At 35.8% G+C, this 21,494-nt stretch overlaps 3 protein-coding genes across 6 annotated transcripts; 2 read left to right on the plus strand and 1 right to left on the minus strand.

Annotated features, from left to right (window-relative positions):
- Positions 1 to 2,376: 2,376 nt before the first annotated feature.
- Positions 2,377 to 7,405, plus strand: LOC106673066 (ribonuclease kappa-B-like). Its single transcript, XM_014405005.2, has 3 exons — positions 2,377 to 2,707; positions 6,329 to 6,448; positions 6,516 to 7,405. Exons 1-3 carry the CDS (start codon positions 2,639 to 2,641, stop codon positions 6,609 to 6,611), a joined length of 285 nt encoding a protein of 94 aa, XP_014260491.1. The 5' UTR covers positions 2,377 to 2,638; the 3' UTR covers positions 6,612 to 7,405.
- A 553-nt stretch (positions 7,406 to 7,958) lies between these two features.
- Positions 7,959 to 17,596, plus strand: LOC106672341 (thymidylate synthase). Of its 3 annotated transcripts, none has more exons than XM_014403693.2 (5): positions 7,959 to 8,329; positions 13,839 to 13,986; positions 14,103 to 14,282; positions 15,100 to 15,446; positions 16,681 to 17,596. In XM_014403693.2, the coding sequence occupies exons 1-5, from the start codon at positions 8,273 to 8,275 to the stop codon at positions 16,888 to 16,890; spliced, it is 942 nt and encodes a 313-aa protein (XP_014259179.1). In that variant the 5' UTR covers positions 7,959 to 8,272; the 3' UTR covers positions 16,891 to 17,596. The 3 variants fall into 3 exon arrangements, with proteins under 3 accessions (XP_014259179.1, XP_014259193.1, XP_014259187.1); XM_014403707.2 differs by lacking the exon at positions 7,959 to 8,329 and adding an exon at positions 9,854 to 9,922 and having other exon boundaries at positions 16,681 to 16,890; XM_014403701.2 differs by lacking the exon at positions 7,959 to 8,329 and adding an exon at positions 10,270 to 10,412 and having other exon boundaries at positions 16,681 to 16,890.
- On the minus strand, positions 17,565 to 21,283 carry LOC106672361 (deoxycytidylate deaminase). Of its 2 annotated transcripts, none has more exons than XM_014403729.2 (4): positions 21,113 to 21,283; positions 20,543 to 20,772; positions 20,261 to 20,474; positions 17,565 to 17,652 (listed from the first exon to the last, which is right to left on the minus strand). In XM_014403729.2, the coding sequence occupies exons 1-4, from the start codon at positions 21,148 to 21,150 to the stop codon at positions 17,601 to 17,603; spliced, it is 534 nt and encodes a 177-aa protein (XP_014259215.1). In that variant the 5' UTR covers positions 21,151 to 21,283; the 3' UTR covers positions 17,565 to 17,600. The 2 variants fall into 2 exon arrangements, with proteins under 2 accessions (XP_014259215.1, XP_014259222.1); XM_014403736.2 differs by lacking the exon at positions 17,565 to 17,652 and adding an exon at positions 18,945 to 19,868.
- Positions 21,284 to 21,494: the final 211 nt, after the last annotated feature.

The following is a 21,494-nucleotide window of genomic DNA, read 5'->3' on the forward strand; positions in this document are numbered from 1 at the left end:
TAACTTTTTACAGGTGATCTCAAATTTCCTCTCAGTTCCAACATTGCCAAAGACTGTAACAGTATTGCTGTAAGGATAGGGTTAAAAGAGGTGGCCACAAGGCTTTCTGCATCTCAACCTGAGTAGATCTATTGTGCTCTCCTGTTTTTTATAACTCACTGGCCAGCTACAGGTTGTTAATCAACCTCCATAACCTTGCCAGCGGCTCCTCTTGATTGTGTTTTTCTTGTCTTAGTTGCAAGAATCTAAACCTACATAGACCTTCATAGAAACATAAAACGTGTTATGTGATCTCCTCTTCCTGGCAGTATCTGCACAGTGTTTCTTCTGTCTGTACTCCTATCCGGTGAATGTACTTTCTTAAGTGGCAGTGCCCTGTCAAGAGTCCCAACAATATTGCTGTAACAGTAATACTGTTACAGTCCTTGACGATTCTCGTTTCTCAAATTCTTCTCTTCCTCAGTTCACTTCGGTCTATACTTGGTAAAAAATTGTCCATACAATCAATCCCCTTAGGGATGGAATTTCAAAAAATTCTTTCTTAGTGGCTGGCTATCCACATCATTATGGGAATGTACTGTCAAAATTTCAGCTCCTTAGATCCAGTGGTTTGGTCTGTGTGTAGTCTTAGTCAGTCACGGAACTGTTTTATACAAACTGCACAAAAATGAATAAGGATATTTCTATTAATTTTAATTAAATTAACCGATACATTCTTATTAGTTGGATAAAACAAAATAGAAAATACAAACCAAAAACAAAAAATTTGTTAATCCTCATTTTTATTAATGGATTTAATTAAAAATAGAAAACATGAAGATTACTCATTTTGTAAACAAACACCTTTTCTCGCCTTTTCACACCCTTTCAATCCAGCTGTATTCTCTTTAACCATACATCATATTGAACAAGAAGTTGGCAATATTTTTGTGAGAGTCAGTCATCAAGGTCACAGGCAAGAGGATATCGCAGAGGCAGTTGGTGTTTCTCAGAGCATTGTCTCCCAGGATTTAGCCCAATTCTGAGAGACTGGAAGTGCCAATAGGAGGCCTGAAAGTGGATTTCAGTGCATTACGATGTTAAAGGAAGATAGAAATGTTGTCAACTGGAACAAACTCTTTCCATAGTGCCTGCCAGATCCTAAATGAAGTAAAAGATGTTTTGGCTCGTTTGTGGGAAGTTGGCCTCACATCATATGCCTCTTTGAGATGACCTGCAGCAATAGTCCGCCACCAGCAACTCAGGAGAATATGGTGCAACGAGCGCATAGAAGAGAACATCAATTAGCATGCTGCTATGTTTACTAATAAGTTAAGTTTCTGTCTGTTTAATAATATCAGGCACCCAAGAGTCTACCTTGAACAGGGGATGCAATACCCCAGTTTGTGCTCCTTTCAGTGCAGTGAGGAGGAGGCGGTGTAATGGCAAATGTAACTGGAGGACGAACTGGACTCCATAATGTTGAACGCAACCTCATCACAGTCCGTTATATCCAAGAAATTATCAAGGAATTCATCCCTCAAACCAGGATCTTATTAGCAGGGATTTTTGATTTTTGGTTGACAATGTGAGACCTCATAGAAGCAGAGTTGTTCATCAGTGTTTAGAAAACCAGGAAATTTCCAATTTGCCCCTTCCTCCATTGTCTCTAGACCTCAATTCCCTTGAGCACATGTGGGATGCGTTGCAGAAAAGGCGATCGCCACCCGCAGCCGGTTGACCTTCAACAACTGAGTGCAGCGTTGCAACATTTGTGAAGTGAAATTCCTTACAAAATTAGTGACACTCTTATTAACAGTATGCCTAACATGTGCACACAGGTTTTAGCTAACCAAGGACATTATACATGGTATTAATTGTTTAAAAAGAAAAATTATTGTGTCCAATAAACAAAATTATGGAATTAAAACCTTTTATTTTGTTATTTTTCAAAATCCCTTAATTAAATTGTCCTTCAGTAAAAAACAATAATTTCTAATAAATTTTAATCCAATTTGTAATAAAAATAAAATAAAAATGTTAGGGAAAGTAAATACTATAAAATTGGCACTACACCTATTCATTTTTGAGTAGTTTATATAGATCGTTTTGCCCTGATGATGACCTTAAAATAGGTCGAAAGCTTGGCAGTAACAACTTTATTTGCTTTCTTCTTCAAGACCATACCCTGTTCCAGTGTTCGTGAGTGGAAAAGTGTCGATATTTCTAACACTGAAAACTTAATCTTATATTAGATTTTTATTTATTTATTGTTATTATTATTTTATGATAGTACTGTACTGACTCCTTCTATGACGTTTTGTGTTGTTCGAACTGTCAAAAATCTAAATGGGCGTGGCAAGTAGGCGACACCCATAAAAAAATAAACTTTTCGACGAAAATACTTACGGGCTATTCATTTTCTCTAGTTTTCATACAAATAAGTCAAATTATAATTAAATCGAGTCGTTTTGAATAGATCCTCGACCGGACGAAAAATTACCGGGCCGAGTCGAGTTAGGTTGGTAGTGAAGGTTAAATAGTCTATCGGCCGTGTCTGAATCTGGTGAAAAGGGGGCTGGGCACTTTACAATTCTCCCGATCGTCCTTCTGAAACTGAACGTTCACTGCCAATTTTGAATATTTTTTCGCTTCAAAAATGAAAATTTGCGGCCCTAAATGCTCCCTCTGCGGTCTCGTGATCAGCGTTTGGGGCATTATTCAGCTGGTAAGTGAACTTTTAACGGCCTCGCCCGTTTCCATGTTTTTCCCATTTTCTAATCAAATTTTCAACATCTGACCTTACGTTTTTCCGTTAAATCTCATAAATAATGACTATCTTCGTATTTCTACTGCGTCCAGTTTCATTTTTCTCGTTTATTTATTTCACCATTTAACAGTTGGGTGTGTTCTTAACCCATCACAGCTGATCCGGTCACTTCTCATCGACTTTCGCCCCATTCTTTATATCTTGTCTTGTCCACCCCGTCCTCTTTAAACACGGAGGGTGTCAATTATTCAATTGTGGACAAAAGTAAAAAAACAACTAGTTAGAAGTTATTAAAAAAAAGTACCAATTTTTAGTCAATTGTAAGAACAGTGCTTTTATTTTTCTTCACAAAGTTTCTAATCTTAACTTTTAGTCTAGTCTTATAAACAGCCAAATATAAATATGTAGTAATTTTTATCCGATGAAGAGTTAAAATGTCTCCCGCCTCAATCAGTCATGCCTGTCAAAGAAGCGGTTTTCAAAAAAATCCATTCATTTTGTCATAGTCCGTATTTACTATCATTACTGGCACTCGGGTATGCTTTATGAACTTAATGCTTTCCACCGACTCGTTATTATCTTATCCTGATCCTGATTTGCGGCTTTAGAGTAGGGTGTGGCAACGAGTTCTTGGAAGTCAGACAGATACAAGCCTGTGTACAACAAGGGAGCATTTATGATCCTTTTGTGTCATCTAAACACTGACCTACTTGCACACCCTAGTACCATCATCACAAGCTATACGGACGATACAACAATTCTGTCTTCCAAATGGCTGGCAGTAATGATAGAGTTAAAAAATCGTGGTTTGCACAGGATATCTTCATTGTGTCACTGTGACCAAGCTGAAAGGCTTCCTGACACCATAGAAGCCATGTAACATCAGAGAAGAGTACAGATTTGTATTGTTCATCAAGTGCAACATTTTGTTGCACTATGTTGACTGGACACTGTCGATGCTGCTGAATCTGCTCTGGACACTATCCAAACTACCTCTGACCTCTATGAACACCTGGAGCTTTTTTTAATTTTTTTTTCTTTTTACAATGGATACTAGGAACTGGATGAGTTCCCCTGAGCACTGCAACTGTATACTACAGCTTATTGTACTATGTTCCTAGCTCCATTTTTGGGGGCTCGCAACACACGTTTGAATTTGAGCCCCCAGTGTGCAGTGTTCTTCTATCGAAGAAACCTATTTTTGAAGGGGTTTGGGGCCAAATTCAGAGTCGCTGAGATCCGATCCCGCCCCACACCTTCTATTGATGGGTGCTTTGTAAATTTCTTTCAATTGCAGGCACCGTCCTCTTAGGCCTCAGAAAAAAGTCTAGAGTCAACGGTGGGAATTGAACCCAGACTGCGGGATCTAGCCAAGAGTCTGACACCTTAACCACTTGGCTACCACGGCCCCCCACACATCTTGAGTTAATCAAAGACTGGTGCAAAAAGTGGAATAAAAGAAAATGTACTCAGTGTACGTTCACATTGAAAAAACAGTTTTGCCCTCCATTGTACATCAACAACAAAGAGATACTGACTTCCATTCAAGACATATACTTAGGACTGTACCTACACAGTACTGTCACAGAATCCCCACAAGTCTTGGACAACTAAGATTTACTGTGATCACTTTGGACATATGGGGTGGAACTGTGGGGTTCTGCCAAGCCATCCAACATCCAGCGCATCCAATCTTTCCAATCAGTCATCAGACAAATTGTCAAAGCTTCTTAGTGACGACAATAACCACACCATTCACGACCTCAACAACGTCTTTGTCAATGAACTGATCCGTTCCCAATTCCAAAAGTTTCACACCAACCTCTCGATCCATCCTAACCCTAATACCCAAGCTCTCTCTGCACATTCCCGTCCCGAGAGCCTGCCACATTGCCATAATCGATGATGGTCTTGGGACCTCCTGCCCCTTAATCCCCCACACTGAGTGCCAGCATTGGCTGAATGATGTACTCCGGGTACAGCGCTGGCATTAGTGTTACTGTTGTGACTGTATGAAAAAAAAAGTATTTTTAATCACATTTGTAATATGCATGAATATGTATATGGTACAAATAAAATAATAAAAGTTATTAAAAAAAAAAAAAACTGTTATTCAGGAACCTTTTCGCTTATTGTTTCAACATCACAAAATTGTTTCAAGGCCAATGGAGGACAGAGGCCTCCCTGTGCCTTAAAAGATAAGACGACAATCTAAGGCAGGGGGGATGCCTATTGAATGTGATAGGTTGTAGATTATATAGGAGCTGGCCTACACACTGTGACCAGTATTGTCTATTGTGAATCTCCTTTTTTTTCTTCTTTTTTTTTCTCCCTGCCGGCCCCAAAGCTTTTTCAAGGGCTTCCATGTGTATTCAGGTCCTGCCTTTTCCTCTCCCAGGATTAGGAATCAGCTTATAGACCTTCGCACCAACAGAGGACATGTTCTGTTGTTTCTTCTTCCTCTTGGCAATGTCTACACAGGCTTGTTTCTGCCTCTCCAAGTCTATACATATGCCTCCTGAGTCTGCAGTGTCCAGTCAGCAGACCAAACTATTTTTCTAGTCCAAGCATGTCCTAAATTTTATAGTTCTGCTGTTAGTTTCTGTAATGGTCCTTTGATGAACTTATTGGAATGCCTCTGTCATGGGCTACATTCTCATTGAACAGAGGATTTATTTTTAATAAATTGTCTTAGTGGATCCGCGTTTTTGGCAGTTTGGTATGACACAAAAGGGTTCAGGACCAATAGATGTCCCATCAAATTTTACTTGGTCAATCGATAGGTGATGTAACATGAAGTGATCTTTCATTGCCTGATATGATTTTTATTGGCGCAACACTCTTGTGCCCACTGGAACAAAGTGACAAGCGATACGATATATACCTTAGTACCTTTTTACACAGTTGTAATCATGAGCTTTTCAGAGATGTCATTATTACTTACCGGTACTTAATCACTGGAAATTATAAGTGAACAATATTTTCAGCTTCTGCTTTTCGTAGATATTTTCTTCCATGCTATGTTTGTTAAATCATTTTTTGAATAACTTTTCAAAGAACAATTCCATAAACACGGGTACGGGTTCTGTTCAACTGTTTAGACAAAAGAAATAGCAGCAGAGACGTCATTCTGTTTAGCCGGCATGATTCACTGACAAGTCATTCATTATGCCACATTTTATAATAAAAAAATTACGAAGACAACTAAGTGAATTGTAGCGTTCTAGCACTCTTGTAGCATAATTTTTAAAAAATCTCGTAGGTAAAAGGTAAAGTAAAGTAATTCCTGTCATACAGGAAGGCTTAACTTCCAACTACTCATTGGGTGTCGCATACAAGCAGTCAAGCCAATTTACATTACATTTTTCATATCATTATTAATTAAAATATCTTAGTTTATGCCAAGATTCGAATCTAGAACCGCTAGCCAATACGATTTGGACACTAACCACTCGTCCACCGCAGACCCATCACATCCCTGTTTATCATGGTCATTCTTCCATTTGTTTTATTTTTTGCCTTTTATTTTTAAAAAAATTGAATGAAAATGATTTTATCTCTTACTTGACGTTGTTCTAGGTATGCATGGGCATATTTTATTATGCTCACAGTGTAGCATTACTTGAAGATATTCACTTACAAGAGTCTTACACTGACACTCAGGTTTTTTTCCGCGATGCTGATAATGGATATGCAATGGTAAAATTGTTCTTTTGATTCTTTCTTATAAAATACAAAAATGTTTTTGTATACATTTTTTTTCCAGAATGCTTACAACTGTTGGATTGCTGCCTGCCTGTACATTTTCACGTTAGTTTTCTCCGCTCACCAGTTTTACGTTAACAGCCGTATGCAGGTCTAGAATCAATCTTCCATTATCCTATAGGTACTTGATTCATTACAAAACAAATTTCAGTTATTAATGTTAATAGAATATCTATAATTTTTTTTTTAAATATTATTTAGTCTGACTACAATTGTAATATATTTATCATATATCTCCCTGAAATACAATGACTTTACATTTTCTTCTGTAAACAAATCGACAGAAAAAATAATAGAGTTGCAATATATTAAATTTTCTATTTATTGTACAAATGTGATCTAAATTTTACCTTGAAAGTATTCATCGGTAATAATCCATTAACATTTTGTGTCATCATCGATCAACAAATATTTTGATAAAAGGGTTTCTATCTGTACCTAATTCTCATAATGTACTTATATATCAATTTTACAGTTATGTACATAATAGGATTACATTTTAGAGAAGCGATCAATGTTTATGTTCAAAAGGTGAAAATTAGCCGTCAGAGAGAAAATTGTTGTGAACTTATAAAGTTGTATATATTTTAAAATTTTGTTTCAAGATCATTGTAGCTATGTTAATTGTATTTATATGTACATTATCTTACCAAATTGTAGCATATTGAGAGTTAATTTTAGATAATTTTGTGTAGAAAATATTTGTTCTTTATTGTTGATGGTAAAAGTAAGGTATGAAGATTGAAAAGCATTCCATGTAAAAACACGTTAACAGTTAAAAACTATGTCTAGTTAGAATTTACAATTTCATGTTCCACCTATCAAGAAAATGCTATTTTGTAATTCATAATAAAACAGAAAAAAATATATATAAGCAAAATTATAATCTTATTCTTTCGATCTTTCCACAATCTTACTACCAGTCATTTTCCTTATATTCATACTCCTGATGAACAAAATGGCTTATTAAATTAAATCCAAAAGTAAAATTAAAGAAAAGAACAATTCTGGAGAGAAATATCTTTATTGGATTCTCTTCCTTATCATAAAGTAATTCCTGCTAGAATTGCTTAACCTCCAACTACAGTTGTGTTACAGTTGGGGACAACGGACGACCACTTTACAACACTTTTTTCCACATCAATTAAAATTCCATATGCTAGACCGAGTTCAAACCAAGGCGTGGCAATATGAGTTGGTGACCCTAACGACTCGAACACCATCCAAATTAAATTCAAATTGTATTATTAAGTGCTAAATTTATCTTGTAATAAACAGAATCTTAAAAGCAAAAAAAATTACTCAATTGTCCACTTTTGGTACAAGTTTGACCTTGCATTCGCTAATCAGCAGCTCTTCTGTATTGAGTAAATGCGTTTTTGTTTTTAGTTCTGAACATTAGTTCCATTGATTACAAAAAACTGACTAATTGTTTTTGCCAGGCTATTACTCGAGAGTACCTAAAGAAGATAATGAAGAATGTTCAGGATCCAACCTGGAAAGGATTTCAAACAAGACGTCCCTCAGTTCTAGAAGGCCGATCTGACTGACTACTTTATCCATTTTGAGGCTGTTTTCTCAAGGAGTAATGCTATACTAAGTTCTATTAGTAGACAACCTGTACATGGAAGTCTTGGGCTCTAAGGATCATTAGTCTTCGTTTTGATAAAATCTGAAACTGAGAGAGCATCCTCCACATGAGAATTATGATGACCTGTCACAGGATGCATGTTCTTCGACAGTGGTTCCTGGCAGTAGATGAACACAGCTACAACAAATTTTCAGACGAAGAAGCAAAAGAAGAGCAAGCAAAACGTATATTTTTATACATACAAACTTAAAATATTTATTTCATTGTATTTACGTAAATAGTCAAAGACTTTTCTTAATTGTAGACAAGCATTACTAAATATCTCAGAATTTTTGAAACTTAGGCAATTCTACTGCCAATTTCACCTTTCATTACCGATGTCCCAAAGGTAATTTGTATGTGCTTTATTTTTTATTTTTCAGCAAGACAAGTAAGTTTCCAAACTTTCATTATCGTATCTGTAGATTCTTAATTGCTTTTCTTATGGTTTACTGATTGCTGATTTATATAAGCTCAAAAATGCACATAATTTATTTTTAATCTGAGAGAACAGTCTTAACTAAAAATTTCATTGTATTATTTAAATTATGTGCCTAATATTCAATTAGGTTCTGTAGATTTTATAAAATATTTCTGGTCCTTTATAAATAATAAGTGTTGCTCCGATTCCCTTCCAGTTGTTATAGATTTATAATAGATTCCTCAGAATCCTCCTCACCACTTGTTTGCGAATTTATTCAAGGATAACTTTATCATTATGTGTACCTCCAACAAGTTTGATCTTTTAATGAAGTGTTGAAGGATTAGAATATGATTGGTGCGTCTGAATAAGGAATGTGGGGGAAAAGTTGATAGATATTGAGGATTTGATTTAATTTTAAATATGTATATATTAAAACAATAAGTGCTTAAAATGTTAAGGTTGCTGAAGACGTTAATACAGAAAGAAATATGATCCCTTTGTTTAAGATCATAACAGTATCTAATGCATGAATGGTAAGCAATTTGAAGGCGATGAGCAGATTGAGAATCTAAGGAAAGTAAAAAAACAGCACTACAGCAAGAGAATAAAGAAATTATTAGGGATTTAAGAAAATCTCTAGTTTTCTGTGGACTGAAAAAAACTAAAAGGACAAAGAAAATGGAGTCTTGAGTAGATCTTTTTAAAAATAGATCTTACAAGGTCATACCATGTAAGCTTGGAGTTAAAAATCACGCTGAGATTTTTAACTTTAGGAGAAAAATTATTAGGGGAACTGTTGATATGAAGAAAAAAATAGGCAACCTGTATTAATGGGCTTATTGGGAATTAATAAGGACTGGGATACATTACGGTTTAAAAGAATGTCGTTACTTCTTGACCATTGGTTGAGAGAATAACGATCATGGTTGAGCAGAGAGCTAGCTTCATAGTTGCTTGTAAAACTGAGTGTCAAAAGGATAAAGATGAAATTACGAGAAATTAAGAACTAATGGAAGTTCATTTAGAAACATGGAAAAGAGTATAGGCCTGAGCATAGAGCCTTGGGGTTGAGCTGATTTAGGGCGTTTTCTTTCTGATTTCTGATCATCGAATTTCCCTTTTATGATACCAGGTCATATGTGTTTGTATAGTTTTATATACTATATTTCCTTAGTGATCTATTTATTTTTATATTGTGTTCACCTTGATTTTGTGTTGTGTTATTAGGCTTCCAAGATTATTCTTGTTTAATAAGTAAATAAATAGAAGGGAAAGTATTGGGCCAATAACACTTCCTTGTTGAACACCATCTGAACGGGTGTACTGTACAATTCTTGCATCTGTTTTCCTCAAGGTAATTTTTGAAATAATAAAGGGCGGTGTTCTTAATCCTGCAAGGGTGTCAAATTTTTTGTTCTTGTACGTTCAAAAGGGTAAATACTGTCCATTTCTGGACTCATCAAAAGCATTTCCTAATTTTAAGGGTCTTTTAAGGGTCAAAGTTACTTACTTATTGATATTGTGTACTATCCCGCATGTGGCATAAGTATTTTCATTTTTGAAAAATTGTGTACTAATAATTTGGAATGTGGTTAATAAAATTAAAATAATAATACAAATAAATAATTACCATTTGACCCTTCACCCTGACTGTTGCGTTTTACCGATTGCGACACCTCACCGGCCGGCCCGGGAATTTCAACGATTTTGGGCGGAAAGTTGCCACTCGTTAGTCAAATAGTCGGATCTGCTCTCAGCCCTGAAACATTTAATAATTATTTTCTTTATAATATAATAGTTAACAGACCGTGAATCATCTTCCCAGCCCATTCTGTCCTGGAACCGTAAGTATTTGAAAAATTACAGACACTTACAACGTGTTTGTCAGTTCGTAGGACTTACCCGTCGACGATCCGCAAAGTCACTGACACTAATTAATTAATGATATAAAAGTTGCACGGGCGTCTTCTCTAGTAACAAGGTTTTTCATTTTTAAGTAAGATTCAAAATGTAAATAAGCTGAAAACAATAATCAGACTTTTGAATTAAACGTCTTATTTCATTTGATAGTTATAGGATACTCGACAAAAGGCAGTAGTTCTGGGTGAGATTTCGTTTAGTTGGAGTGTTAAAGTCCGAGACATGGCTAGTGTTTAAGTACAAGAAGAAAAAAGTCCTGTTGGGTGTATTGCATCCATGATGGTCTACAGCGGTTTAGGGCCAGTCTTGATCGAAGGGAAGGTCGTAGTCAACCGTGATGTACAACCGCTAGAAACGATTGTTTTATTGCTCTTACCACGCTATGGAACATACGTTCACTGCCTTACTCGGAGTCCTGAAAAAGGACACGAGGATCTTTTAAGACCGCACATAGTCCGAAAGCATCGGATTCACATTCAAGTATCGTTTTACAAATAGGGAGACGAATCGTTTCCGCCTATGGTGTTGTGCAATACTATACGTTTTCGTGTAGAACCTTTAAAAAAGCTCTTCTGTTTGGCCTGCAGGGCTGGGTTGGCAGATTGTCCGAACTGCGTCGCAGCAGAATCTATTGCCGATAGATAAAGAAGGCAGCTCTATTGAAACCCCTAGTGTAGGTACTTTTGACAGACGGGTCGGCCCAGTTTTTTATTTAAGTGGAATACTAACCACCGCCTATTGAATAAACCCTGTAGACTACCCTCCAAGAGTCTCACCATGAACTACTACAAATCTAAACCCAGCTATATCTTAACAGATTCTCACCAAACTGTCTACTGGTTGAAGTGTTTACCTGTTGCTTAGGCTCCAGTGAACCTGGAAGTCCTCTTGCTTCCAAGAGGACGGGGAATTTGGAATAATGAAAGGAGGATTGAGAGTAGGGTATGTATGATTTGGCTGTTTGCAGGTATAATCCCCTGGGCGATGGGATCGCCAACCCCTACAGAACAGTCATTTAACGGCTTTGTTGATAGTAGTCAACTCCAAACGGTCAATAATTATGGGTGAGCTCTAAAACAGCTTTGTGATAGTATCCTATGAAGTCTATTATTCAGGTTCTCAACTGCCAGAGAGGTGTCGAGTCGAAAGGTGACTACTCGCAAATAAGCATCTCGCTTAGACGTTTAACCACCGTTACCGAATTGATTATCGTACAGAAACTGACTGCAATAGGAAGTTCTTCTGGCAACTTTGGTCCCTTCTCTCCATATGTTGGGGACAACTTGTTAATGCTTGATCACATGTAGCTCAACTTGTCACCCATTACTACTCGGAAGATGTAGAGATTACCACAATGAATTGGCCATTCTCCTGATATGAATCCCATAGAACACTTACGGGACATGATAAAGAGATGGGTTGGACATTTTTTACCATCTCCAACAAGCATTGAAACAACCACTCTTTTTTAAGAATGGGATTCTGTTTCTAATTGCTTATTTATTCGTTGCCTAGGATATTTTAAGACCCTCTGCAAGGCCAGAGGAGGTAATGTGCGTTATTAAGTGCAAAATTGTTAATTAAATTTTATTCTATCACTAAATGATTTTCCGGTGTTTTGTGAATTTTTTTTCAAACCATTATAATTAATTAATTTTTATCAAAACTTGAATTTCTGATCGTTTTATTGGTTTACATAGATATAAGTATGTTGTAATTAATATAACGATAAAAATACACATATACATATATACAGACAGTTCCTCACTGAAGATGGTACAATGCCGAAACGTGTTTGAATAACTCAAAAAACATGTGTAGAGAGAGAGCCAGTAACACTGTGCCAGTTCAACATCAGTTCACTGACTTGCAGACCAATACCCATTATCAACTCCAAAAATACATATAGTTTGAAATAAACAACAAATTATGATCGTCCAATGATCCACTGATTCACACTAAATGGATTAGGTAACACATCGATAAGAAAATTCAACATATAAAATGTTAACTCGACCTCTTTGATTTATTCTGTTTTATGCAGCTGGTTTGACTGAAGTGTTTATAGAGAGAAAGTCGGTGAGTTGTTCATAGTTGTAGAATTGTGTTGATACACCATTTGTACGGCCTGTTAGTTTTGAAACCGAGATGTATAGTGATCTAGATGACCCTACAAGCAAGTTTTGAAAACGCATTGGTTTTCCACTCTATAAACACTTAGCCAAAACCGCCGGGTGTGTCAACCTTAAACAACTTTTAATGGGTGTGAATTCGTTTTTATTTGAAAAGTATAACTAAGCGACAGTCTGGAAAATTATCAGGGGGAAGCGGATCAGACACTGATGTGGACATTCCAGACCTCCATGAGAACACGGGGACCAGAGTAAAGATTGTCCCCAGTCCGTGTCTGATGTTCACAGGAGTCTGAATTGGTACCAAGCCCTCTGAGAGATGATTCTGAGATTTCTTGGCTGGATCTGTGTATACCTGTCAGCGGCTGGTGAATTGGGTTTTTCATCTGCTACCTTAGCCTTGTCAGTTTCATTCAGCCCCCATCGCTTAATAGCCTTATTGTTTTAAATTTTATGTTAATTAAAAGGTTAGTAAATTCATAAAGGTTCTTTTTATTTGTAGCCAGCCTAATGCAACTTTGGCGGAAGTTTATTTGCAGTAACTACAACTATTAGATTTGTACACACAAAAGATTTTATTGCTTGCTGTATGTTATAACTGACGGTGTTTAAGTTTATAACTTGGAATCACGCAAAAGTCCTGAGATATAACAGATGGCACTTGGCATACAGGCTTTCTGCCTTGGCCCCTTTCACACTGAATGACATTGTCATAAAAAGTTTGCCGATATTTATCATGGCTAGTTGACAGTAAAGAATTGAATGCATGCACTGGCCGGCACACAGGTTTTTATTGGATAATAGACTTGTCATGTCAATAGTCATCATCTCCAACACTACTGGATATCAGACTATTAATGGTTCTTTTCATACTTAACAATTTTTTGTCAACTACTGTCTAATACCATATAAAGTGAGTGATATGTGATAGGTATGCTAGGTCTAGATTTGAAATCTTTGAAGGAGAGGACATCACCAAATCACTCCCCGAGATTAAATGGTCCAAAATCTTGGGGTTTGTGAACAGGTCCAAGAGGTTTATGCAGGACACGTGAGCCGACCAAGTCCCGGACCTTTTAGGGATGGGGTACGAGTCTACCCAGGCATTTAACCCCTCGGGTCTTGGTCACCCACCCTGCATAATATATATAATACCTTATAAATACATTTTAATATATATGTTATTATTATTTTTAATATTTATTTAAATAATTCTAGATGGTCCTACAAGAGGTCAATTCAGATGAAATGCAATATTTGAGCTTGGTGAGGAAAATTATCGAAGAAGGTGCAACTAAGAAAGACCGAACAGGCGTCGGTGTGAAATCAATTTTCGGTGCACAAATGAGATTCTCATTGAGAAATGGTAATCACACAATTGCACTATTAAAAACCATGATATAGATTCTTGTAGAGATACAAGAGAAGATTTATTTTTGACAATGGCTGTTTTGGTCTGTAACGTTTTTATTTTGGTTTTAGGTGTTTTTCCTCTACTCACCACAAAAAAAGTGTTTTCTAGGGGTATATTTTTGGAATTACTTTGGTTTATTAGGGGTTCAACAAACGCTAAAGAATTGAGCGAACAGAATGTTCACATATGGGATGCAAACAGCTCAAAGGAATTCCTTGAATCAGTAGGACTCCATGATCGTGAAGAGGGTAAGTTGGGATAAGTCAACCAATTTTGTGAAAGGAAGGTAAAGTTCAAAAATAAAACAGCACAGATATAATATTCATACACATTTATTATGGTCCGTCTCAATATTTATACGGAACCAACAAACAATACCAGCCTAACTCTATTATTTGCTTATGTACAAAAAGAACCCCAAACTACATTCGCCAATACTAGTTTCCAAATCCCTCAACCACTCCTAGTTTCTCCTTTCCACTTCCTAGACACTTGACAGTCAACTCTTTTTGACTTGTCGCACTGGCTGCCTCCTCATTTGGTCTAGTTGATTGGCCGAGTCCCCGACTAATCTGGCCGACTCTGACTGGAAAAAAACAGTGTCCAACTCTCCGACGGCTTCCCTTTTGGTGGGAAGGGAAAGCAAAATCGGTTCGGCCTGATAGTCGTCGCTGTGGCCATCTAACACCTTGTAATTCTAGCTCCCTGGTCTGATGGCCTTCTGGTTTAGGGTGTACAAAGCCTATCTGGCTTACGCGATCCCAAATTTTTGATGATCCTCAACTTGATGAGGCTTATCTACGATGGTGCATAATAAATATCAGTAAATAATTCGATTTTATTTGTTATTTATTGATGCTGTTTTTTCCCACCTACTGGGTTGGCGAGTTTATCACATTTACAGCCTACATAAAAATAAAAATTGTTTTACACTATTGCTTTACATTAACAATTGATTTCAGTACATTTATTCCAACTTGAATCAAGTCGTGGATCTGCTTATATCCTAAATAAAATGTTCAATTCCTATTTTTATAAGGATAAAATGTTCATGTTTTTTTCCAGGGGATCTTGGGCCTGTTTATGGATTTCAGTGGAGGCATTTCGGAGCCGATTATAAAGACATGCACACAGATTACACAGGACAAGGTGTCGACCAATTAATGGCTGTAATAAACACTATTAAAACCAATCCCAATGACCGAAGGATGATTATGTGCGCCTGGAATCCTATGCATTTAGACAAGATGGCTCTACCCCCTTGCCATTGTTTGGTACAATTTTATGTTGCAAATGGCGAATTATCTTGCCAGCTGTATCAGAGATCGGCAGACATGGGCTTAGGAGTTCCATTTAACATTGCAAGCTATGCTCTTTTAACATACATGATTGCTCATGTTACAAATCTCAAGGTAATAGCAATGTAGTTAAAGATAATACAGTCAACTCTTGTTAATTCAAAACAAAATATTTTTCGCAACGGTGAGAAAAAGCATGCAATCAAAATGGAGCCATTTCCCTTCTTTATAATTTGCACTTTTTCTTTGTTATCGTATTTATCTTCTAAATTTTCATGTATTGTTTTATTTCCTTATAGCCTAAAGTTTCTTCGAATTTTCTCAAGTTCGTTATGTTATGCAGTTAGTGTTTTGTAAATGTGTTCTCAGCACTGGCCATTTCGGAAAATCATTTAAGCAAAGGATGCCAGGCCACAGTGAAACAAAAACCACTTCACGATTTTTTTTAATAATGCTTTATAACGATCAATTTTACAATTGACTATTTCTGCTTTTTCATTATTTTTACTGTTTTATATATGTACAATTTAAGTAATAACTTGGAAAAATGCAAACAACTCTTAACAATTTTTTTCTTTCCTCTTTATGATTGGAATTATTTTTGTGACCCCTTGGGTTTTTCATTATCAAGAGTTGACTGTACTTTTTTCTTTCTTGGTTTCCATATTTAGATGTTATTGGATTAATATTATTTGGCTTGTTTAAAAGATATTATCAACTCGCTTGTTATGAAGAGTACATTTCTGCAATTTTATATCGCGTTTCTTTTTTATCTACATCTGCATGTAGTTTATTTTATTTTTTGGTTTTTTAACTGTAGTCCCGTCCTTTTATTTTTAATCTTTATTTTTCTTTCTTTGATATTGATTTCGCGTGCTTCCATCTCCCCTCCTAAGCTTTTTTTTTTACGAGTGTTAGCAACAGCAGAGGTCATATAAACCCTCAGGGTGTCGGTGTTTTTGAAAAAAGCCCATTTGTAAGTATGCAGGGCCGCTGGCTTCGAACCCAGGACCTTTACCTTACAGTGATGAGCGCCGTGTCAACGACTAAACCTTGCGGCCACCGACGCCCCCTCCTCCTAAGCTTTATTTTCTTGGTTTATTTGCTGAATCGCATTTCTACAATTGTATAATACATAATCATTGCCGAATTTTATGCATTACACTTTAATTTAAAACATCTTTGGTTAGATAATTTATGTACTGACCACTTAAGAGGTTAGGATATTGTGTAAACTTTTGTTTTGTCATAATTATGGAGGAAATGAACTAGCATATATGCAGCTTACTTTTACTACGCTTAATTTTAATCAATGTTATTATTGAAAATTAATTTTTTTTTTATGTAGCCTGGAGATTTCATCCATACGCTTGGTGATGCACACGTTTATTTGAACCACGTAGAGGCCCTGAAAACGCAATTAGATCGAGTGCCATATGAATTTCCTACGTTAAAGTTTGCTCGTGAAGTTACAGATATTACCGATTTTAAATATGAAGACATCGTAATTGAGAATTACAAATGTCATCCAACTATTAAAATGCCAATGGCTGTGTAAATGTTTTTTAAATGTATTGTTTCCAGGTATTTTTTCTCTAAAAATACAAAAAATTCTAAATACCAACTAAAAGTTATGTTTATTTTTCCAAAGAAGGGCCCGATAAATTAGTTTATGAAAGTTCAGCCAGGACTTATCGGCCCTGAACCCTTTTGTGACATACCAAATTGCAAAAATGTACATCCATGACAGGTTAAGAATAAGAACTCAGTTCAATGTACCACAGGGCATGTGAAAAAGTTAATCAAAGGACTAAACGGCACAACTACTAAATCTAGGACATATTAAGACTTAAATTAGTGCAACGGCTGGAGGCATATGCACTCAAAGCGGCAGATATATGCAGGTTGAAGACAAAACATTGGAATACCCTGTTGGGGCAAATGCTGCAGGATTCCTACTCCTGGGTGAAGAAAAGTCCTAAAGGATACAAACTTAACAAATCTTTGGAATTTGCTCAAAAGTCTTAACACGATCAATGCAGTTTTAAATTGTACATTGGCTATAAAATAATGTGAACTATATGGTAAAACAAGGAATAAATTTGTTTAAAAACAAATTAATAATAACAATTAATATATTTATGGTTTTTATGTACATATAAAAGGTAGAGTTTTTCTCTGTTTGTCACTTGATAAAAAGCTTATTCAGAAGTACATGTAGATAAGTATTTCATGGAGAATAAAAAAAAAAAAAAAAAAAAAAATTACCTATTGTTTTTTAAATGTTATTAAGATTTCTTCTTTTTTTGGAACATGTTGCCTGAAATATGAAATAAATTATTGATTTATAATAATGTTGGGAGCTGAATGACCTGATGGTCAATAATGAGTAGTATTATTAATGTCCACTTTGTTCCACCACCTCTTGTCAATCCTGATCATTAATGTTACAATCGGGGGGTTATCCACAACTAGCAGGTAACCAGATAAGTTTGTGCGGTTTTTCATTTGCTATTGTTATAATGCCATTAATGAACATTTCTATATAGGAGGATTAAGTTTTTGCATCACATGATACCAAGAGGATAGTGCGTCACTTTATAAAGAAAATGTGTCTTGAGCAGTTTATTTAAATTAGAAACTATTTTCTTTCTAATGGCTTCAAAACACATAATTTGTGCATGCCTATTGTATGGCGCCTGAAAATTGGCTAAAAAAATAACCCGTTGTATGATTTCCTCCTCTTCTTAGCTGAACCTATATAGGGCTATAATCTGCCACTACAAATATTTTTGTATGCCCTTATATTTTTTGACTGCAAAGCTTTGGCCCAGGAACTGTAAACCCTCTTCGGAAAGGCAAATTTAATGCTTAAAGAAGTAAGTGAGTAGGAACCGCAGAAAGTGCTAAGCTGTCTTAATGGTTGATTCTCTTTTTAAGGATTGTAAATAAAGAAAAGCCAATTCTACAATAGATCCTTCATGTCGCAGTGGAAGAAAGGCAAACTGGTCACCAGTGACGTCGAGAAAATAAAAAAGCCACCAGCTACTTTCTATGCATCATGGATGAAAAATGTCAGCATTGATACTTGCTTAAGGTTTGACACATGCAGCGGTTCAATTGAACAGTTGAGAGAATAATGCCAATTGCAAGAAATTTCTGAGGACAGTTCCCAAAGAGGAATTACAAAATTTTTTTTAAACAATGTCTATCCCAAACTGTTTATTAAATTCTTTTTCCTAATATTTCTCGAAATGTATTATTATTAAGTAAATAAAAATATATATTGTGTTTTTTAATCAATAAATGTATTCGTTAATTCTCATGTCCCACAAAGCAGTAGGCTTTTCAACCTCACTGATCAATTTTTCCGCAACTATTTTTTGCAGTTTGGAACTCAATAAAATGAAAAAACTAAAAAGCATTTATTAGGTTTCATGGTCTGCTTGGCCAAATAAATTCTTTTCAATTAATTAATATATAATTAAGGCTTTGGTTGAGATAAAAAAAAGTCAGTGTCACAAGCGGGATTCGAACCCATGACTTTCGGCTAAGTACGCTGCTGCTCTATCACTAACTTCCCGCTTGTGACATTTTTTATCTTAACTAAAACCTTAATTAAATATTAATTAATTGAAAAGATACAAAAAGCCATCAAGTGGTGGGTATAAAATGCTCAATGACATGCCACAGCAGAGCTGGCTGAATACAATACAACTACTGGACACCAGGTGTTTTCAAAACTGACTCGCAGGGTCGTCTCAACCACTTGGCTGGTCTCACACTGTAACCACCTGCAACTATGCACTACATACTTGTCCAATGTGAGCTCTACAGACTTGTCAGACAGTCTTTTTTCCATCAGTAGTGGTTGTTTCATTTTAGTTGGAATGATTTTTTTTTCTTTGAATTTTTAAAGTTCCTTTAGATATTTTAAAAGCAATTTCTTGAATTAAAAGAATCAACTACTTTTTTTTGTATTTATGGCTACTCATGACCGTATTAGAGCCTTGCATCCTATGGGGCCATAAATCTGCGAATTTGCTTGAAAACGAGCGGACGACCAAAACACATGTCCATGCCCTCTTCAGAAATATTGCATATAATTGTGGAAGTCAACGGATCCAAAATAGTTTGGATTTTTACTGTGAGCAGGTCCTTCTAGCCCAGCATAGAAGCATTTGGGAGAGGATATATTTATAGGACCAACAGGAAAATAATTACTACATACAGAATGTTCAAACATTTTTTTGTATGCACTTTTTCAAAAATAAATATATACAAAATAGAAATAATTTATATTGAGTTCTACAAGTTTTATAAAAATATTATGTAAACTTCAATGCAATGAAAATTCTATTCATCACAATTAAGTTGGTTCCAGCATGAGAGGACTGATCACATTCCCTAGGTTGGTAATGTTCGTGCAAAGTTGGGAAGTTCAAAAATTGGACGTAGCTGGTTCCAGTGTGAAAGTACCCAACTCTGTTTCAAAACTGATAGGCGATACACACCGCTACATGTGTCAGTACAATTCTGCAACAGTGGAAGAAATTGACTCGGTTTTTCTCTTGATCACACTTCAATCAAACCCAAAAGAAAAAAAACCCTTCGGTCTAAGCCGCTGTGCGTGGTGTGACAGCACATTGCTGCAACTATGGACAACAAAGAGTCGGTTTTTCTCTCCATAAATACTTCAGTCAAACTTGCTTCATGTGTCAGCATAATGCTGCAACTATGGACAACACCAAGTCGTTTTTCTCTTGAAAAAACAACCTTTCTGTCAAACCCCCTTCGTGTGACAGCATAATGCTACAATTATGGAAACACAGAGTCGGTTTTTCTCTCCACAAATGCTTCGGTCAAAACTGATGCGTGTGTCATATGAACTCTAAATTATAAGTAAAAGTTTATTTGTAAAACATTACCTATATGTCACTCCAGCAGCATTAAACATCTTTTTAGCCGCGTTAGTTTCCATTTTATAATCATATTTATCAGACATGTAAATCACTTCTTTTATTCCACTTTGGATTATTATTTTGGCACATTCGTTGCAAGGGAATAAAGCAACGTAAATCTTACAGCCCTTAACATCAACCGTGTTCTTATTTAATACAGCATTCATTTCCGCATGGCAAACTATCATAAATAAATAATAATTTAAAAACAAAATAACAAAATAATTTATTTATTTTTATTTTACCCACCGTACAATTTTTTATTATCAAGTCCGTCATTCTTTCCCCAAGGGAATACGCTATCGTGGCATCCTGTCGGCATTCCATTATATCCTAAGCCAACGATCTTCTTATCATCGTTGACTATACAGGCTCCTACTTGAGTCACCGGATCCTTACTCCTTTCTGCGGCGAGAAATGCAGCAGCCATAAAAAAATCGTCCCAAGACAACGTGTCCTTCCTATAACTCAGCGTTTCGCTGTGACAAACAAAAAGTCAGTATGCACTCGCATCCTGTCTACAGGAATTTCAGCATACATTAAACACGTTGAAAAAATTGAGTTTTCAACTTGATAAATTGAAATCTGTTAATTACAGATTTAGGAGAGAGTTAAGTAACTATTTTAAAAAGAAAAACAAATCATTGAGAAGAATAATAAATCCTCAAGATAAATAAAGAAGAGATGGATCCAGATGAGGTCAAGTTTTGACTTCTTTATTTAAATTATAGTGGATTGATATTTTTATATAATATCCTCATGATAAAAATGAAAAGAATAGATAGGTTCAACAGGTGAACATTTGAAAATTGTCCTTACCTTTCAACAACACACTCATTTTCGTTACAGTCACTCATTCTGTCAATGAGAGGGAGAAATAAATCAACAGGTGCAGGGGAGACAATTTCGGTTAATCAAAATCTAAACAATAATCAAACAAGAATCCCCAGCCTGCTTTGCAAGTGTTGAACAATTCAATATCAATTATCAAAGTTTAAACATCTAACGAAAAATATCGAGTCGCTTTTTAAAATCTCGTTTGATATTTTATTTTATGAATGTATCGATATGGTCATTTGTATATCGAAAGATAGGTCAACTATTTGTACTCGGTGACCGGTGTAACACAAATTTAAGGTAGAAAAAGCTCAGTTGCGTATTTTGCACTTATTCTACTTATTCCTCCCATAATACTTTCTTT

This window comes from Cimex lectularius, unplaced genomic scaffold (assembly GCF_000648675.2).
Source record: "Cimex lectularius strain Harlan isolate CLEC.00 unplaced genomic scaffold, Clec_2.1 scaffold160, whole genome shotgun sequence".
Taxonomy (NCBI): Eukaryota; Metazoa; Arthropoda; class Insecta; order Hemiptera; family Cimicidae; genus Cimex; species Cimex lectularius.